This window comes from Pituophis catenifer, unplaced genomic scaffold, assembly GCF_029215685.1.
Source record: "Pituophis catenifer annectens isolate HBS135680 unplaced genomic scaffold, rPitCat1.0.hap2 SCAF_10, whole genome shotgun sequence".
NCBI lineage: Eukaryota > Metazoa > Chordata > Lepidosauria > Squamata > Colubridae > Pituophis > Pituophis catenifer.
Window position 1 is genome coordinate 16,836,536 of NW_027256890.1, and position 18,067 is coordinate 16,854,602.

The window sequence follows — 18,067 nt, forward strand, 5'->3', positions numbered from 1 at the left end:
CACCACAATATGAGGAACTGTATTAAAGGGTCGCGGCGTTAGAAAGGTTGAGAACCACTGCTCTAGGCAAACGCTAAGGTTATTTTCAGGGCTACTTTGTGCAGGAAAGTTTCCTTTATCCCAGGAACACCGAGACGCAATCTCTCTGATGGGTAGGGTTTTCCTTCCTTCCTAGGTAGAACTTTTTGTGTGTGTTTCTCGGGTCTTGTAGAAAACGCCTCAACCATGCAGCGGCTCAGCCTTCTCTCTTCCAGCTATGTAGTTGCTTTTGGTCACTCTGCAGCGCCCTTGTAAATGCACGTGGCGTCAGAGAAAGCACCCTTTGCTCCTTCAGCATTGGCCGCTGATAGGAGGGCAGCTATGACAAAAGGTTAAGCTTGTAGTAGCTAACGGGCTGGCTCCCAGGGTTGCCGCTTGTCCGCCCCCAGCCTTGAGAGCAAGAGGGTAGGAGTCAGTCAGCCTTGCTTGATGTTCTCCGCTGGCCTGGTTAATGCTTTTGGCTCCTTACCACGAAATGACGCTTTGAAATACCAGCACAAGCAAATAGGTTAATAGTTATATAAGATTTTAATACCTGTAATATTTAATCCGCTGGTGGTTTCCGTTTCTCTTTAAGTCATTTTAACAAAGTAGCAACGGAGTTCATTATTCTGACGCCTTGGTTGTATTACAGCCATCTCAGTGTTGCTATGGTGCACTAGAGGCCACACGTGGAAAATAGTGTACGGTTCTGGTCACAAAAAAAGACATCGAGGCCCATGCGACCGTGAGGAAGCTGCAGCAGTTAGGAGCCCAAACACACTGCGGCAACTCAGAACAGCAGAAAAAGGAGACGGGGCGTCTATGCAGCACAAGGAAGGTTGCTCCGAAGGAAAGTGGGGGACGGCTCGGAGGGCAGACAAGAAGCAGGCCGTTCTGAGCGGAAGTGGGAGAGGGCCCCCGAGGCGGCCACCCACCCTCTCGGGAGGAGCCTCAGCCACTGAGGTTTCGGCCACTGCCCTCCCTGCCCTTCGGGGCTCCGCTCGGGAGACTGCCGGACAGGGGCGGTGTGGCCGAGGCACTGTCGAGACGTTGCTCTCCCCGGTTTTGCTTTCCGAACAGTAAAATATAATTGTGCAAAACAGTATCTTTACCTTGTTTTCTGTAGTTCGGTTAGGGAAACTATATTACTACAAAGCTTTTATTTTCCCATTTGCAAATAGCTGGCGTGACCTGCTAGTGTGGGGGTCTCTCTGAGATGGACCCTCGAGGAGGAGGAGGAAGGCTCGGCTCTTGGTCTCTACAAAAAGATGCAAATGAATCGCCTTTTGAAATGCCGTCACGTCAGAAAGGAAGCATCTCCAACTGAGCGTTCTTGTACTGTGCCCACCCGCCCCCCCCCAATTTACGTCCATCCTTGGATGCTGAATTGCCCCCCTAGTTAACTGCTAACCGTTTAACAGCCAGCAGGCAGTCACATACACCAGACAAGGAAATGGGCAGTTTTTTTTCAAGATCTTATAAAAAACAATTTTATTATGCAAATGTAGGATGTGGGCTAATTCCCCAGCTCCTAACCTGCTGTACATTTTTCCCAGGGGTACTAACTACACCCTCCTGTGCTCTGGAGTCTATGACTCAGTGCTGTTTTTTTTTTCCTCTCCCCTTTTCCTGGGGGTGTCTTTGCTTGCTGACTAATGTTCAAACAAAACTACAGAACTGGGAAAAAACAAAAAGACGAGGGTTGTATTGTTTTAAAGGTGGAAGGCTTTGGAAGAGAAGACTTGGCTGATAAATGGCTACTGTTGCTTTTTAAGTTTCGGCTTGAGTTCTTCCAGACAGCGTGGCAGGAAAGTTTGGAGAGTGCGCGTCAAATGTTTTTAGTCCAAAGCCAAAAATTAAAATCAAAACCTCTGTTATTTGGATCTGAAAAATATTTCCTTTAATGGTATGCATCTTACTGTGAGGAATTTGTGGGGATGAAGGCGAGGGGGCTCAGAGTCTAACGTTTCTGCTCAGTCCTTGCTCTTTACGTCACACACCAGAAATGTGAGAAGGGGCTTCAGAAAAGGCCATCAGTCTGTGGGTTCTAGGACTGACTCGCTCAGAGCCAGATCCCAATAATGCTCAGTGCCGTGTTTTTTAAAATGCTCCCGTGCCATGTTTTCGGTAGGACACTGCTTGAATTTCATCTCGCCAAAGCTCCGCTCCTTTGCCGTGCCCTAAGAGGACAAAGAGAGGGCAGGAGAGATTCTCAGCAAGCCATCGTTTAGAGGATTGCCTTACAGGCCCTCTAAACGATGCGTTGATTGGCGGGTCACATAATGCACTAAATCCCTTTTTCCTTACCCGTGGCTCACTGGGGAAGCCCTGAGGGATTGGTTGAGCACAACATGCTAAAACCGTAAACCGTGGCTTACGAGCCACAGCTAGCTAAAAAGTGGGAGATGTCAGGAATCAAAGAAAAAGGGGGGGAGGGAGTTCTGAAGGACCAATCCTACAGAGCACCCACCGTTGGGATCCTCCGGGCGTTTCTCGGTCCTGTCGCTAACGGGGCATAAGAAAAAGCAGGATTTTCTTAGTATGACCGAGAATCACCTAATACCTCAGTTGGACCATAAATAATACTCACCTCCCAAACCAGAGAACATTTGTTGGTTTTTTTCACAGATTCCTCATCAGATTCATCATCGTCTGCAAGAAAAATAAACTGCTTAGGGTGTAAGAATGGGGAAACGACTGAAGATGGATTTGTCTATTCAAAAGCATGTTCGAAATCAGATCGGAAACATCCTTTATTCAAGCGGAAGGTGAAAATTCTGCCGTTTCTTTAGAAAAGGCAGGATATAAATCTCTCTGAACTCAGTAGCTCATGGGAAGAAGTGAACTTCCCCGACTTCCTTTTAGTCTTTCAACTTTTGAACCAGCTCCGTGTAAGGGATGGCTGCTCCTTCCTGTTATTTTATTACTTTAAAAGTGCTGTAAGTCGACTTTCTTCTTAGGAGAACCGAGAGACTAATGGTGAAATAGATTTATACAAATCTATTCAATAGAATACAACAGCTGATAGAACAGAATCTTTTAAACCTAAAAGCAGCCACTCAAAGTTCGTTCTTCGATGTGTTCCTGACCGGGGAACTTCTCTGATTCTCCAGGACTTTGGAAGGAAGCTGGGTGCAGGAATTCAGTGTTTCGTTTGAAAACCCCAAAAGAAGAAATGGCTTTTCTCTCTTTTCGACATCTTCAGAAGACGATGCTGGCGGTGGGGCCTGGAGCATCTTGCCTTCCGTTTTCTTACAGATGCTATTTCTGTGATCTGTTCTGCAGATGGACAGAATCTTCCTTTCTGTGTCTGCATCCCTTCCAAAAAAAAATGTCTGCATGCCTTCCAAAAAAACACGCTGGGCAGTGCTTAGAGCCAGATGCAGCCTTCCTTAACCCCCAACCTTGCCTCCTCCTCCACCACCTGTCCTAGTGGGGCCCTTGCCAGAGCTTGCAGGATGTGCTTCGAGCATATCACCTTGCAGAGTTCTTTATTTTTAAGTTTCAGCATTTTGGCAGCTCAGTCAATCGCTTTTATTTACTTAATCTCAGTAAGCGTTTCCAGGCTAGGCCCGTAGCAGGAGTGCACATCCTTACCATCTCCTTTTGTGTTTGACGTCTGCTCGTCCCATTTTATTCGATATAACATGAGCCGCTTAAATTTCTTCTGTGCTTTGGGACCTTGGGAAGAAGGCAGAAAAGGCAGAACTGACAGGCAGCGTGGCAACAAGTGATGAAGCACAACTTCATAAACACAACTGGGAGGGGAACTGAACTCCTGATCCTTAAGAAAGCACCTGTGCCAGGTGGTCCCCTCGTGGTCACAACCATAAACTGAGGCCAACTCTCAAAAGAAAAGCCAGAGAGATCCCAAAGACTTGGCCTACCCTGACATAATGGCCTGAAACCAGTTTTGTTTGTTAACTGCAAGTTGCGCAAAGTGACTATTTTTTTTACTGCTGCCTGCTCTGCGGATGGACAGACCCTTCCTTTCTGTGTTCTGCATCCTTTCCAAAAAAACCCCAAGAACCATCGTTGCCTTAATCCAGGTGCAGCCTTCCTGAATCCCCAACCCTGCCTCTTCCTCCTTCTCCTCCTTCCGGAACAGGGCAGGGTACGCAAACTGCCTGGGCCTGCTGGAAGTTTTAGCTTCTTAGAAATGCAGAGCATGATACATTATGCAACCCGGCCTACTCGCCCATCCTCTTACCTCCTTCTACCACCACCACGTTGACATCTTTATGTAAAACCACAACTCCAGTTAAGTACAACTGGCTGGCGTTAGCTTCAATTTTGAATTTCTTTGCTGGGTTGCCTAGATTCCGGACTCTGTGGGCAAAAGAACGGAACGGATCGGGTCGCTTCGGGGAAGAGGAGGCTGCAACCGAGCAGGGGAGTAAGGTGCCCTCGCTTTGGGAAGGAAAGACGCTCACCTGTAGACGGCTACGTGGACGCCCTGCGAAATATCTTCCTTAAGCTTTTTCACCTTTTTAGCTTTCCTCTGTTCCACCGTCAGCTTCCGTGCCGCGTTTGCCTCCTCGTGAGCTCTGCAAGCACATCAATGCAGTCCGTCTAAACGCTCTGCTGGGGTGTCTCAGCGAATGGGCAGCTTCTGGTCCTGCAAGAGGCCCCTTCCCAGCTTGCCCCAGCCAGAAAGGTCTGCGGCAGGAACACGGGGCCTTTTCTGCATTCGCCTCCTCGCCCACCTATCTTTTAGTTCAGTTCCCTGCTTTTATTGCTTTGCATATTTATAACCTCCCTTTCCACCAACTGGTCTCAAAGCGTCAGATTGTTAATGGAAGAGGGTCAAAGGGGTCAAATGTTCTGCCCCCTCCTCAGCTTCAGCATACACCAAAGGCATCTGGGAAGAGCCCGATCAGACCCTCCCCCAGAATCCTCCGCCACCGGGAGGGAGGGGAGCTTGCAAGAGTGCATCAGCCTTACTTCTGCCTCTTTGCCATCTGTGCTCGGACGTGGGCTTCTACTTTGGTTGGATCCTGAACAGCTTCTGTCCCCAAAACCCGCATCAGGTTCGAGATTCTGACTGCAGAGAAAGAAGAGGCAACAAGGGTGTTCGCTGGCATCCCTCACGAGGCTTCCCCCTCCTCCCTCAGACTGCTCCAAAGAGGCTGTGCTACCTTTTGGCTCCGGAGGGGGCATCAGGCCGAGCCGCACTTTCTCCTGCAGCTCCTTCTGGGCTTCCCGGCGGGTCTGGCGACGGAGCTTCTTCTGCTCTTTTTTGGTCAGGTAAACCCCAAGGGTCACCGGCAGGTCACTGTCCACTGCAGAGTAAGAGACGTTATTCCTTTTTTCCCCCTGAGAGAGTCAAGGAATTGGGTGGCTCTCCTTCTGGCTTTCTGGGGGAGTCCACTGCTCCCGAGAGTGCCCTTCCCCCTCCCAAATGGAGTTGGCAGGTGGGGAGGGGGCAGTTTCAAGGAGGGGTTCTGCCTCCCTCAGAGAGGGAATGAGGCGCTTACCTGGAGGGCTGAGCTGAGCCGGATGCTCCACCAAGTTCGTGATGCCAAAATAGTCCTCCCGCTTAAGCAGATCAGTGGCTTTTCTGAAAAGGAAAACAGATCCACCCAACTACCAATGTCAACCGGTCTCCTTCCAGATCATCATCTGCGGAGGGGCTGTTCACGCCTGGCCTGGTTTGGGCTCAACAGCACAGCCCCTCCTGGCATACTTCACACAACCAAGGCACAGGGCAAGCTTCTACAAACAACCGGTACGTTCCTCCTTGTCTCCCTGGCATCTGCTCCTGACCCTCGCCTCCTCCCTCGGCAGCCCCCAACCTTTTGGGCACCAGAGACTGGTTCCGTGGAGGGAGGTTTTTCCACAGACCAGAGGGGGTGTGGTTTTGCATACTGCCTGCATCCCGCGGATGGGGCTTTGCTTCTTTGCGCAGCCCGGTTTCTGGCATGCTGCGGACCGGTGCCATGGACCGGGTGGGGGTGGGGGATTGGGGAGCCCTGCTCTAGAAGATGCAGCGACCGGCCATCTTTCAGAGCGCTCCTCAGCTGAGGAGACACTTGGGCAACCGTGATTGTCCTCTGCCAAAGGAATGGAATTGCCCTTCCAGTAGCCCTGGGAAGATGCTGTCTAGAACCACCTGGAGCTGAGCTGGCTGGGGGCCCTGCACCTCCCCCAAAATGCCTCTGAGCCACTTACATGTCCATGCCGTTGGGGATGATGTAGGAGTCCCACCACTCCACCTCAGGAATGTCCCCCTCTTTCACCTCCTTCTTGGGAGTGATGAGGGCCAATTTGGTGGAGGTGTGAATTCCCGTCTTTTTGGCAGCTTGTGAGATCTCTGCTTGGAGTTTTTCTAACTGAGCCTGGTGACCAAAGAGACATTTTCAAGGTGTACCAGAAGCACAATTTTCAGGGTGGGGGAGAGGGGGAGGGTGGTGGGCAGCCGGAAGGAGAGGATCCGATGACCTGCAGGGCTGGTGAGGGAAGGGCCTTCTTTAGGGTTTCTACCATCTGTCCCTGCCTGCCAGTTTATTGCTCAGGCAACTGAAGGAGGATCCCCACGCTCCCTTAGCGACCCCCATAGTGCCCTACCTTCGTCCGCAGCCGTTGGGCTATTTTTTCAAACTTGCCCTTGTCGTGAAACCTGAAAGTCCTCTTTGGCCGCTGAGCTGGGGCAGCGGAGACCCGGGGGTCAAAATAAGTGTTGGACTCCATGTCCTCCGAGGGCTTCTCCTTCAGCTGCTGCTTGAACTGCTCCCTCTTCACGGCCCGGATGTTGGCCTTGAGTGTCGGCATGCGGTGGGTCAGCTCCACCTCCTTACCGGTGGCATCCACCGTGCGGCCTTGCTCGTCCAGAATCAGTGGCGTTGGTTTGCTCTGGTCTTTCAGCTCCACCTTCCTGGGCCAAGACATCCACAGCACAGCTTGAGTTAGCATGCGGTTCTCATGCGCTTGGGCAGATCAGGAGCCACCGTACTCAGGAGCATGACCCAACTGTTCAGAAACGGCCCATCTGTGCAGCTCCCTGACCCGCCCAAATCTCATACTCTCTGAGGCGGGGGGGCAACCCCCCCTCCCCCCAGGGGAAGCAGTGGCTGGGAGCCACAGGAAGTGCAGTCCCACCCACCCCCAGAGGGGCCTGGGTGCCCGTGTGTTTCTCGCAGCACGCTTGCTGAGGACGGAGGGTCATCGCTCGCTTACCGTGAATATGGGGATTGGACGTTGCTACCCATGTGACGTATTTCTGCCCTATGAAAAAAAATTGTTGAGTCTTGTCAGCTTCCCCCAACAGGCCCCCATTTCAGACCCTCAGATGCTCGGCGGCCTGTGCCAATACTCACGGTGGTGCGATGCCCATGGCATGCAGGTTGGCCAGTCCCACCATGTTGGTGTTCCCGATCAGTCCTGGTTTCAGTGCCAGCTGAGCCTGGATCCGGGCTTGCAATTCCGCTGCTTTCCGGGCCTTCTCAATGGCGTCGTTCATGAAAGTGGCTGCCTGAGAGGGCTGGATGGTGTTCCCAATTGGGAGGCGCTCAGGCGGAGTGGTTGCCGGAGCTTTAGGCTGAGGCCAAGGAAAGTTAAATTTGGTTTACAGAACTGTTATGGGTTAAGGTTACAGGCAGAGAAAGAGGCAGGAGACCCAGTGCAAAAATTCAACGCATGGATGGATGGATGGATGGATGGATGGATGGATGGATGGAAGGAAGGGAGGAATCACAATACCTGAGGAGCCGGGGAGCTGATGAAACTCAGCTGTTTCTTTCTCTCCTCAATCTGCCGTGTTGCTGCCTCCATCATTTGCTTGATCTGAAGGAAGGGAAAACAAGCCACACCGTTTCCTCTTTCACACCAAGTTTCTTTTTCATTCCAGTGTCATCCTTGGCTCTTCTGCACCACACTCTGAATCCCATCTATCTACAGCAACTATGCAATTCTTCTTTTCTGTAAAGCAGAGGCCGTGGAGGAGTTGCTCCTTGAGAGCCTCCATCCACTACAAGAGCCTTGGTAGCGCAGCAGACTAAAGCACTGTTAAGTAACACCAGCTGCCTGCAATTACTGCAAGTTCAAATCTCACCAGGCTCAAGGTTGACTCAGCCTTCCATCCTTTCAAGGTAGGTAAAATGAGGACCCGGATTGTGGGGGCAATAAGCTGACTTTGTATAAAGAAGAACACCGCTTGGGGGAGGCCGAAAGCCCAACTAAGCAGATACGGTATATACAAAAGTATGAAGGCTATTGCTTAATGCATTTTAAGCCGCCCTGAGTCTCCGGAAAAGGGCGGCATATAAATCGAACCAATCGATCAATCAATCAATCCACTCAAGATAGAGAACAACCAGACCGTTGCTCAAGGCAGTCTCCTCATGAGCACCACTGCCTACCTTACACGCTTATGAGTGACAGAATTCAACAAGGGGCCTTCTCTGTCAAGAGAGCTGAATCGCAGTTAATTACCGTATTTTTCAGAGTATAAGACGCACCTTAGTTTTTGGGGAGGAAAATAAGAAAAAAGCTAATTGGCAGGTGGATCAACCTCCCAGAATACCCCCAATCAGCTGTTCCCAGAGGTGAATTTTGGTAACAGGTTCCTTGGTTGTGAGTTCTGTGCCTAGCTTTTTTTCCTGCCTCTGAAACTTCTGAAACTCTGTTTCAGAAAAAACTTTCTTTTCTGCCTCTGAAAACCTCCGAAACAAAGCTTCAGGAAAAAAAAGCCTCTGAAGCTCTGTTTGGGGGCTTCTTTTCTGAAGCTTTGTTTCTGATGCTTTTTTCAGCCTCTGAAGCCTCCTTTTGAGAAGCTGGGCGGGGCTACATTCGGAGTATAAGACGCACCCAGATTTTCACCCTTTTTTTTGGGGGGGGGGAAAGGTGCATCTTATACTCCGAAAAATACGGTAATAATAATAATAATAATAATAATAAAACCTTGACTTCAATGGGTTTTCTATATTTATTGTGGTTCATTTTATTATTGCAGTTTCATGTTGTTCCCTCCTCTTGCTCTTATGAGTCAGGTGATCAACGACCTTGTTACTCGAATGCAGATTCCGCCAAAGCAGCCCCCACCCCCGGCAGGCAGGCCAAGCGTCCTCCGGACAGGCAAGGGTAGCAAACCTGAAGCTTGGTCAGCATCCCTGGGCTTTCGGTGGGTGGGCCGGGGATGACCTCGGGCTCTTCCTCCACCTCCTCAAAGCGGGGGATGCGCCGTTTCTTGACTCCGGAGGACTCCTTAGAAATCTCCGAGTCATCCCCAAACACATCCTAATAAGTGGAACAGAGCAAAGGAGCTTTAGTGGAAAAGCCTCAAAGTCAAATCCCAAAAACATAAACCGAGGCAACATTTTCAAGAAAAGAAAAGTCTTCCGACTGCTACTGGAAATACACATCATCTCCTCAAGGAAAGAGGGTAGTTCCCCTCAGCTGAGGAGCGTCTGTTGTGAAAGAGCCCCCTGGCGCTACCTCCCCCCCCAAAAAAGAGAGGCACAGCAACTTCTTCAAGCCACCAACGGGATGCTATTCACATGTGCAGAAGAGCGCAGAAGAGGTTTTGGAGTGCTCTTTGACACATGAAGTTGCAGGTCTCTTTCCACTGCAATGAAGGAATTTGAACTAATGTGCCCAATGAAACATTTTAAATTCTCTGAACCCGCATCCCTTCCAAATGACTGGATGTGACATCCGCCATACCTGCCCTGACACAGTGAGAAAACAACCCCCTAAAATGGAGTCTGAATGGGCAGTTTCACCAGGTCTTTCTGGCATTACCCCAACCCTCTCTAGCCCAGTTAATGGTCGCATCACACAGCAGTTGGGGAAGGCTGTTATGAACCTTAGAAAGCAAACAAAACGAGGTACTTAAAATAGTGTTTTAAAGCGTATTATTATATCCTTTTTATTTTACAGAAGTAAAACATTATGAGGACAGCAATTCTTCCCCAGTCAGAGATGCCGGAAAGAGGTTACACACCTGAGTCTGTCCTACCGCTCTCGATATAAAGCAAATATAAACTATTCCGTGATGGGTTTAAAGTTAGTCTAGAATGAAGAGCCTCAACCTTGCAAGACGTGTCAACCCTTTAGCACAAAAGATTAGTCCTTCTGCAAGAGGCTATGATACAACACTCCATTTGCAGTTTTTCAGCTTCAAAACTGATCTTTCAAAATAGGCAAGGGCAGAGATGTGTCTCTCTCCAGTGAAAAGGTGCCCCCTCCCCCAAATGAAACTCGCATCGGCAGCACAGACGACAGGAAGGGATTCTGGGATTGAGGGGAGAGCAAGAGGATTCCCGCATGTACAAGATCAGAAAGATACCCCCCCCCAAAAAAGGTACATACGTTAAATGTAGAAATTCTTTTCAGAGAGCTCCCTTCATCTTTAATCCTCAAAATATTTTATATCCCATACATATGATCCGTCAAAGGGCACTGGAACCCAGCATAAATATGCAGAAAAAGTGTTCTCTCAAAACATAATTACCGAGAAGCTGAAGCAGAATCGAGCTAATTCTTGCAGAGGGATTTGATCAGCAGTAAAAACACTGGGGGGAAGAGGTAAGCTTTATGCAAATCAGCGTATCTCTTGCAGGCAAAATAAAAGGAAAGGGCAACCAATAATTGACAGAAATCTTCCCTGGAGGAGCTAAAGGATGAGGTTAGACTCTACAGGCCGCCTCCTTCTCCACTTAACGTGGAAAGAGATCAGAGGGAGAGGCCAGAGAGGAATGCCCAGTCATGCCATACGGCTGCTACTTTCTCCCAAAGAGAATCAAAACGTATGCATACAAACCATCTGCAAGTGACAGCTGAACCTCCTTCTTCGCTATTTTGGGTCATACTTTACAGGGACGGTTCCTCGTCCAAAACCAGGGCACATCGTGACACACCTACAAGTTCAAGAGAAAAGGGCTTGCCCATAGTATGAAGAGTGTAGACCCCCGCAGTTTAGTTCCCTAGTGTAGACGTCCCCTGCAGCTTGATAGGTCCCTGCAAGATAAGCCCAGTTCAAAGAAACGGAAGAAATGCAACTGCTCTTACTCCTGGGAAACAATGCAGATTCCTTTCAGAAGAGAATAGCAACCTGGAGGGCAGGAGGGCGGGACAAAAAATAATCTTGCAACCGAAGTCTGTGTATGGGGAAGTCTCTGACGCCTTCGCTTTAGATGCCAGTGATTTAAAGAAACAGGTCTGGTTCTCCACGCTAGTCGATGGGTACAAAATAGCCCATGGACAAGTATTTCTCTTCTGTTCTTTAACAAGAGTTCCAATGAAGACCTTTTTCTTTCCTTACTCGATTGCTGAACTGAAGAGAAGGGGGGTGGGAGGGCCCAAAGGGAGTGAAGGGAGTGAATTTCTTGACAAGAATATGAAATAGGAGAGAATTTCTTCAAAAAACAGTGTGGCGGTGTTAAAGTTTCTGGAGGAAGAGATGCCAACCAAGAATGAATTATGGGGTTCAGTAAGTAGTTGGCCCTGCCCACCTGAATTCCCCAATTCTATTCCCCCTTGGATTCCACTTGCAGATCTTTGGAGTAACAACTCAAAACAAAGCAAGTGTCTGGCTGGGTTCTTCAGGAGCAGGGAGATTTTTTTGAGCAGTTTGTTACCCTCTGAATAGAAAGATTTTGCATTTGGAATGAATGATGGGCAGGAAAAGGAACTGCCCACTCTAATTTATTCCTAGGGCCCTATTTGATTTCCAGGTGCTCAGAAACACAATTATAAAGAAAAAAGGAGTAGCTCGGCACAGCAGATGTGGAAGGGAGACAGCTTCAAGCAATACTGCCGCTTCTGAAAGGCAAATGACTGACCAGCACCAAACAATGGCAGTCTGAGGCGCCAACTATCAGAAGACTAAGGTATTTTCTCATTTCAAAGCCCAGTCTTTGGGGATTAGAAGATAATTCATCCTATAAAGTACTACAGCTTCTACACGACCTCAAGAAAAAGCAAAGGAGGAGAAAAGAAGACATCCAGAGGTGCTAAAGGATATTAACCCATCTATATAAAGCCAACCAATATAACAACTAGGAAGAAGTTCCACAATGTGGAACTAGGGAAGAAAAAACAGAAAGACTGGATATAAATCTCAGGCTACTCGCTGCTTCTAAGAAAGATTCTCTTGCAGCTAATTCCCTATGCCACCCCAATCCAGATGTTCAAGACAGTCTAAAGAAGGGGCTTCTCCAAGCTATGAGGCAGGATCCCCGAATTAACCATGACAAGATGTGTGACAGTAACCGTATTAGAAGCAAAGGGCTTCACAATTTTCTGGAAGAGCATCAATTCCTTCTGGGACCATCTACCGTGCAGTTTTGGTTGCAGAGGTAGAGCCAAAGAGGTCCTCCTGTTATGCTAAGGGTGACAAGAAAGACCACAGGAGAATATCAACCAAGGGCACCTTCACTCTGATCCGAATAACTGTGTTTCTTACAGAGTAAAGCACAAATGCCCAGCTTCGGCTTCTTCTAGGCCTGTAATTCAATTCAAAGGAACCATAAAACCACAGTATCCAAAATTATGTTGAAGGGCAGAATATGACTCTATCTAATGCAGACGTTTTGAGGAACTATGCACACCATGTTTGACAACTGGCTATGCCAGCTGCGGGTGACAGGAGTTGCCTCCCCAAATATCTGCCTTAAATGCCTACAGATCCATTTACGATTCCCTGGGACAACCGCTACAAATAATGCCTTCCCCAACCCAGCAGGCCTCTTTTCAATCCTTATGATCATCTGCAACGATTTGGGGCCAATAAAATCAGCAATCAGCCCAGAAGAGCTTATGCATCTGGCGCTTACAGGCATTTGCCAGCTTTCTGTAGATCTGTCCTGTGTACCAAGACAATGCCATTGTTCTGTGGGGTTTATGTGCTTTAATCCATGGCCTGCATTATTGCCATTCTCAAGCTATGGCCACGTTTTCTCAGCTCTAGTCCAAATTAATTTCATATAAAGGCAACAACAGAAATATTCCACAGCTGCTATCATCATCACTGTAAGATTTCTGGGGGTTTCTGGCTGCAAAATTAAAGGGCAAGAGCGGTCATGGTACAAGACGACCACTAAGAAAACAGACCCAAAGGGTACTTTTTTTCCCTCCCTCTGAAAGAATAAAACATAATGGAACACCGCCCCTCCACCACCACCACCCAAATAAGAAGATAGCAAAAACAAGCCAAGAGTTCAGCTCACCTTTAATTCTCTCTTCCGATTTCGGTCACTGTTGGACTTGGAGTGTCGAGAGCTTCGCCCTTCCTCAACGGCTTCAAAAAGCTTATCAACAAACCGTAAGGTGGAATCATCCAGGAAGGGCTTGAGGTGATCTGGCCGAGAGGGAGAGAGAGAGAGAGAGTAGTGCAGCATGGCAGCCCAAAAGACACCCCCTCAACCATTCTGAGACCAGCTACTCCTTTTCCCAGTTCATCCCAATCGCCTTACCCTGTTCCCAGTGCAGCTCAGCGGTTGGCCCCACGGACGGGAAGCGGCCCCAGCGGCCCAAGTCTCGCCCCACCCCGGGGCTCCATCCAGGGCCAAGCCAGAGCAGGAGGGTCCGACCGCCTCTCCCCACCCGGACTTCTAGGGTCTCGGGGGCCCAGCGGCTCCCCCCACAAGACCTACCGGCCGCCTTCTTCTTGTCCATCCCTTTCCCGACGCAGTTCAAGGCGGCGGTCACCACGGTGGGTTCGGAGAAGCCGAGGACCCGCTTCACCGTCTTCTCCACCCACGGCTTCAGTTCGTCCAGCTCCCGCTTCGAAAGCGCCATCTTGGGAAGGCTCCGCCGGGGCGCTGGGGCAGAAAGAGGGTCGCGGCTGCAAAGGCCCGAGGGGGGAAAGGAGGGCCCACCACTACCACCCCGAGGCGGGACTCGCCCCGCCGGGCCGCGGCTCCGGTCGCCCTCGCAGTCGGAGCCGCTTCTGAACAGTCAACAGGGCCGCCTCAGCGGCCGGGACGTCCTCCCCTCCCAGAGAACCGGGGCCCGGGGCGGCTCCTCACCGGCGGCCTCCCTCCGCGACTGGGAAGGAGAAGGCCGCGGGCCTCGCGGCGGACGGAGGCAGAACGTCGACTCTGGCGGGGCGCGGAGCGGAAGCGGAAACGGGCCTGACCAGCGTCTCCGCCCTCTGGCGTGGGGGGGGCGGGACTTCCTGGAAGCGGCCGCTGCCTGAGCCGCAACCGTGCTGACGGGCCGCGGCCAGCAGGGGGCGCGCGCAGCTGCCGCTTGAGCACCACTCTCGCCCCTCCGCAGCCGCCCCAGGAGCCGGGCGGAGGGAGGGAGGGAGGGAAGGGAGGAGCGGGCGGTGGAAGGATCCCCCCCCTCCAAGGCACCCGAACGCCCGAAGAGAAGAGGCGTCCCCGGCGAACACCAACTTTCCCCCCCCCCCCGGTGCGCGTTCAGGATGGGGACTAAAAAGCTCTCAAGAAGAGTCGGAACTTTGTATGGATTTTATTGACTTCACAATAACTTTCCGGACAAATCAAAGCGAGCGGGAGCCTCGGCGGCGCCTCCACCCTTTGAAAGTCTTGGGTTTAGCAACCGAGCCAAGGATCCGGGCGGTTTTTCCTCATGAGGAAGTTGATCTTTCTGCCCATTTCAGAGTTATAGATTCTCCGGCACGCTTCGTAGGCCTCCCGCCGCCTCTTCTGGCACGGCTTCTCGTAGTACCGCTTGCGCTTAACGTGGTCGATAATTCCATCCATAGTGAGGACTCTGCGAAGAAGGGAAAGAAGAAGGAAGCGTCTCTTTTAAAAAGGCGAGATCCCCGCTGGGAAAATCCGAGGGGCGCGCAAGTTTAAATCGGGATGAATTTTCCCTCCTCCTTCCAACCTTCCGCCTGATTTGCACGGCTTTCCGGAGGGTTACCAAGATAACATGGGGCTGTTTAAAACACGGGGGACGGGGAGGGGGGGAGGTGAGAGCAGAGGGAGGTCTGGACCATGCCGCGCCTCCTCCCGTTAGGCGGGGAGAACCGCCGTCATTCATTCAGACGGAGCCCGTGTCGCTTCGGAGACGCCTGGGCAGCAGCCGCGCAGCCTTCGCCTTGACACGGGCGCTGAGCAGCCGCAGGCCCTCCCTGAAGGGAGACGAGCCAAGCCTCCACCCAGCGGCAGCCCCAATCCCGGATCATCCGCGCTCACCCTGCTGACACCTCGGGCCGAGAGGAAGCCGACGCGTGTCCGGCTACCGGCCTCGGAGAGCCCGGAGGCGCTTCCAAGACGGCGCAAACGGTCGGGAAGCCGCTCGGGCGCGCCCTGCTGTGCCTGCACGGCGGCGCTCCTGGTCGCCGCGTGGCCCGGGGGCTCCGCCGAGGGGCGCCCAAAGCCTCGGGAAGTGGGGAGGGGGGCAGAGGCGGCGCCGCTCCTACCTGGTGAGGACGCGGTAGGCCAGCTCCACGTCTCCGCCCGGGACCATCACGGTCCGGGCGAGGAACTTGGCGTGGTGCGCCATCTTCACCCGGCAGACCTCCGGAGGGACCGGGAAGCGCCTCTCGACTCTCTGCCGGGGATTTGGGCGGAAGCGCCCGCCCCGCCGCCGGAAGCGCCCACCGGAGGATGGCGCCCCGCCCGGTCGCCGTGGCAACGGCGTGAAAAAGGCTCCGAGGTTGGCCGCCGGCCCTCGCTCGCCCCGCCGATCCCGTGTCTCTTCCGCCGCGGCCCTGGGATCACCAGCCCTGGATCCCCGGCGAGCTTCCCCGATGGCGAAGGGCGCCCCGCCTGCAGACTCTGGGTGTCGCCACAAGGGGGCGCTGGACCGTCGCCGTTTGGCTCTGCCGGGCCAGGAGTCCCCCGCGAGAGAGAAGCTGCCCTTGAACTGTCCGGAGTGCACGTTGTCCAGGGAGAGGCCGGACGGTGCGGAAGGGAGGCAGGGTGGTGAGAAACCGGCCTGCCCCCCTCCCTCCTAGGAAGAAGGCAAGGGGGAAAACGACCCACAGGGCTATGTCTATTGTTGTCCATATTGTATTGAATTATCTGGAACAACAGGGGACATATGCGAGGCTGTTATTTGTGGATTATAGCTCTGCCTTTAACACCATTCTACCCAACAGGTTATTTCTTAAAATGTCCAATTTGGGTATAAATCAGAGGATTTGTTTGTAGATAAGGGGTTTTCTGACAGGTAGGCCGCAGTCAATAAGGATGGGATCTCACCATTCCTCTACTCTGATACTAAGCACAGGAGCCCCCAGGGTTATGTGCTAAACCCCTTTCTTTATTCCTTGTATACATATGATTGCACCCCATTGTATAACACCAATGCAATTATTAAATTTGCAGGTGACACAACAGTGGTGGGGCTCATTATTAAGAACAATGAGTCTGCTTACAGAAAGGAAGTACAAGGGCTGACATTGTGGTGTAAAGAAAATAATCTTACACTTAACACCAAAAAAACTAAAGAACTTATAATTGACTTCAGGAGGAAGAGAGATATACGTTTACCATTGTACATAAATGGTGAGATGGAGAGAGTGGGTAGTTTTAAATTTCTGAGCATTTATATCTCGGAGGACTTCTCATGGATTATGAATGCTGACATGTTTGTGAAAAAAACAGAAGAGGCTGTACTTCCTGAGAAAGTTCAGGAAGATAAATCTATCTCAGCATCTACTTCTGTCCTACTATCGCAGCACCATTGAGAGTGTCCTGACATACGTCATTCTTGCGTGGTATAGGAGCAGCTCTGTAGCGGACAGAAAAGCTCTACAGAGAATCATTAAAACTGCCCAGAATATCATCGGGCTCCAGCTACCAGCCCTGGACGACATCTTTGAATTTCGCTGTTTGAAGAAGTTGCATAACATTCTCAAACTCTTTAGGACTGTTGCTTTCTGGCAGAAGATACAGAACAATTAAAACTAGGGCCACGTTTTCTGAAGTTTTTATCGCAGAGCTATAATTGCACTCAACAATGAACTAAAGGGCCACCATCAGTGAGCTGTTGGACAGCATTACTTGGTCTGTTGTGTGGATGTTTGGGTGGTTTAAGGGTGGGGAATTTGTGGTGGATGGAGGTATGTTTGGGGATTTTATGTGTTGGACCTGGTCTTCGGGTGTTAAGTGAATTCCGTTCTATGCGTATACTGTGTATACATGTACAATGACAGTAAAATTATTAAAATGACTTATGACCTTATGACTTTTATTTTTCATTAACACCTTAAAATTGTATGCCCCTTCTCAGACCTCATTTAAAGGGACATTTGTGTAACATCCAGCACTGATCATGCTACCTAGTTAAAACGTCTGCAAGAAAACAAGCTCAGAGAGCACCGACGACCCCTCATACATGTAACCTCTTTGACATGTAACGGATTTCCTATGCAGAGGGGAACTTACTTTTGTTCAGTCGGATCAGCTTTTACTCTTGTAATTTCCCATGGATAGAAGGCCTCTGATTTCCCCCCTCCCTTTAATAGCTCTGATCTGCCCCAGAATAAACATCCCACTGATGACATCAAAGAACAGGAATTTCCCCAGGATAAAGGGAGGATGCCAGAGGTGAAATCCACATGTTATCTGAGGGCAGTCTTTCTGGATTTCGCACAGGATCAAAGCCCTAATCGGGAGCAATCTGCAGATCTGCACAGGGAGGATACCAACCAGCATGTATACAAACCACACCCCTTTGCTCACACCAAGGACCAGTCCCCCCCCCTCTATAAAACTGGCTTCCCACCCCATTTTCTCTGTAGTCTATCCCTAAATGCAAATCTTTTTGCTTTTAGGAAATGAATCTCCTTTCTCACAGTATGCCTGAACTTCATTTTTTGTTTGCTCCTGCATCACTTCTTGCAGAACCCAAAATTATTCTTCCAATGCTTTGATGTCTTAACTATAAAAGGGAATGTAAGATGGGTCTCAGGATTCCCACTTTGAATGAGAGGAGCTCTTTTTAGTTGTAAATTGTAATTAAATTATCTTCCTGCCTTGGTGCCTTATGGAAGAGTGGCCATACCAGGGCCAGAGCCTAGACCATATTTGGCCAAGAGCATATAGTTTTGCATCAGATCACAAAGATATATGTCTAAAGGATGGAAAAAAGAACCATGAACCTCATCAACAGCCATTGTGGCAGT

General features: G+C 50.6%; 2 protein-coding genes across 7 annotated transcripts; both read right to left on the bottom strand.

The window, feature by feature from the left end:
• Window positions 1-548: 548 nt before the first annotated feature.
• Window positions 549-14,070, bottom strand: PRPF3 (pre-mRNA processing factor 3). 6 transcript variants are annotated; one of them, XM_070951604.1, is made up of 18 exons: window positions 13,989-14,070; window positions 13,614-13,781; window positions 13,188-13,318; window positions 9,109-9,255; window positions 7,720-7,803; window positions 7,338-7,558; window positions 7,198-7,245; window positions 6,589-6,895; window positions 6,193-6,359; window positions 5,499-5,581; window positions 5,160-5,303; window positions 4,966-5,065; window positions 4,455-4,568; window positions 4,232-4,350; window positions 3,619-3,702; window positions 2,612-2,673; window positions 1,134-1,279; window positions 549-730 (listed from the first exon to the last, which is right to left on the bottom strand). In XM_070951604.1, the coding sequence occupies exons 2-17, from the start codon at window positions 13,756-13,758 to the stop codon at window positions 1,181-1,183; spliced, it is 2,055 nt and encodes a 684-aa protein (XP_070807705.1). In that variant the 5' UTR covers window positions 13,759-13,781; window positions 13,989-14,070; the 3' UTR covers window positions 549-730; window positions 1,134-1,180. The 6 variants fall into 6 exon arrangements, with proteins under 6 accessions (XP_070807705.1, XP_070807704.1, XP_070807708.1 ...); XM_070951603.1 differs by having other exon boundaries at window positions 549-1,279; XM_070951602.1 differs by lacking the exons at window positions 549-730; window positions 1,134-1,279 and adding an exon at window positions 1,496-2,201.
• Window positions 14,071-14,420: 350 nt separating this feature from the next.
• Window positions 14,421-15,518, bottom strand: MRPS21 (mitochondrial ribosomal protein S21). Its single transcript, XM_070950605.1, has 2 exons — window positions 15,356-15,518; window positions 14,421-14,700 (listed from the first exon to the last, which is right to left on the bottom strand). Exons 1-2 carry the CDS (start codon window positions 15,436-15,438, stop codon window positions 14,520-14,522), a joined length of 264 nt encoding a protein of 87 aa, XP_070806706.1. The 5' UTR covers window positions 15,439-15,518; the 3' UTR covers window positions 14,421-14,519.
• Between the last annotated feature and the right edge of the window lie 2,549 nt (window positions 15,519-18,067).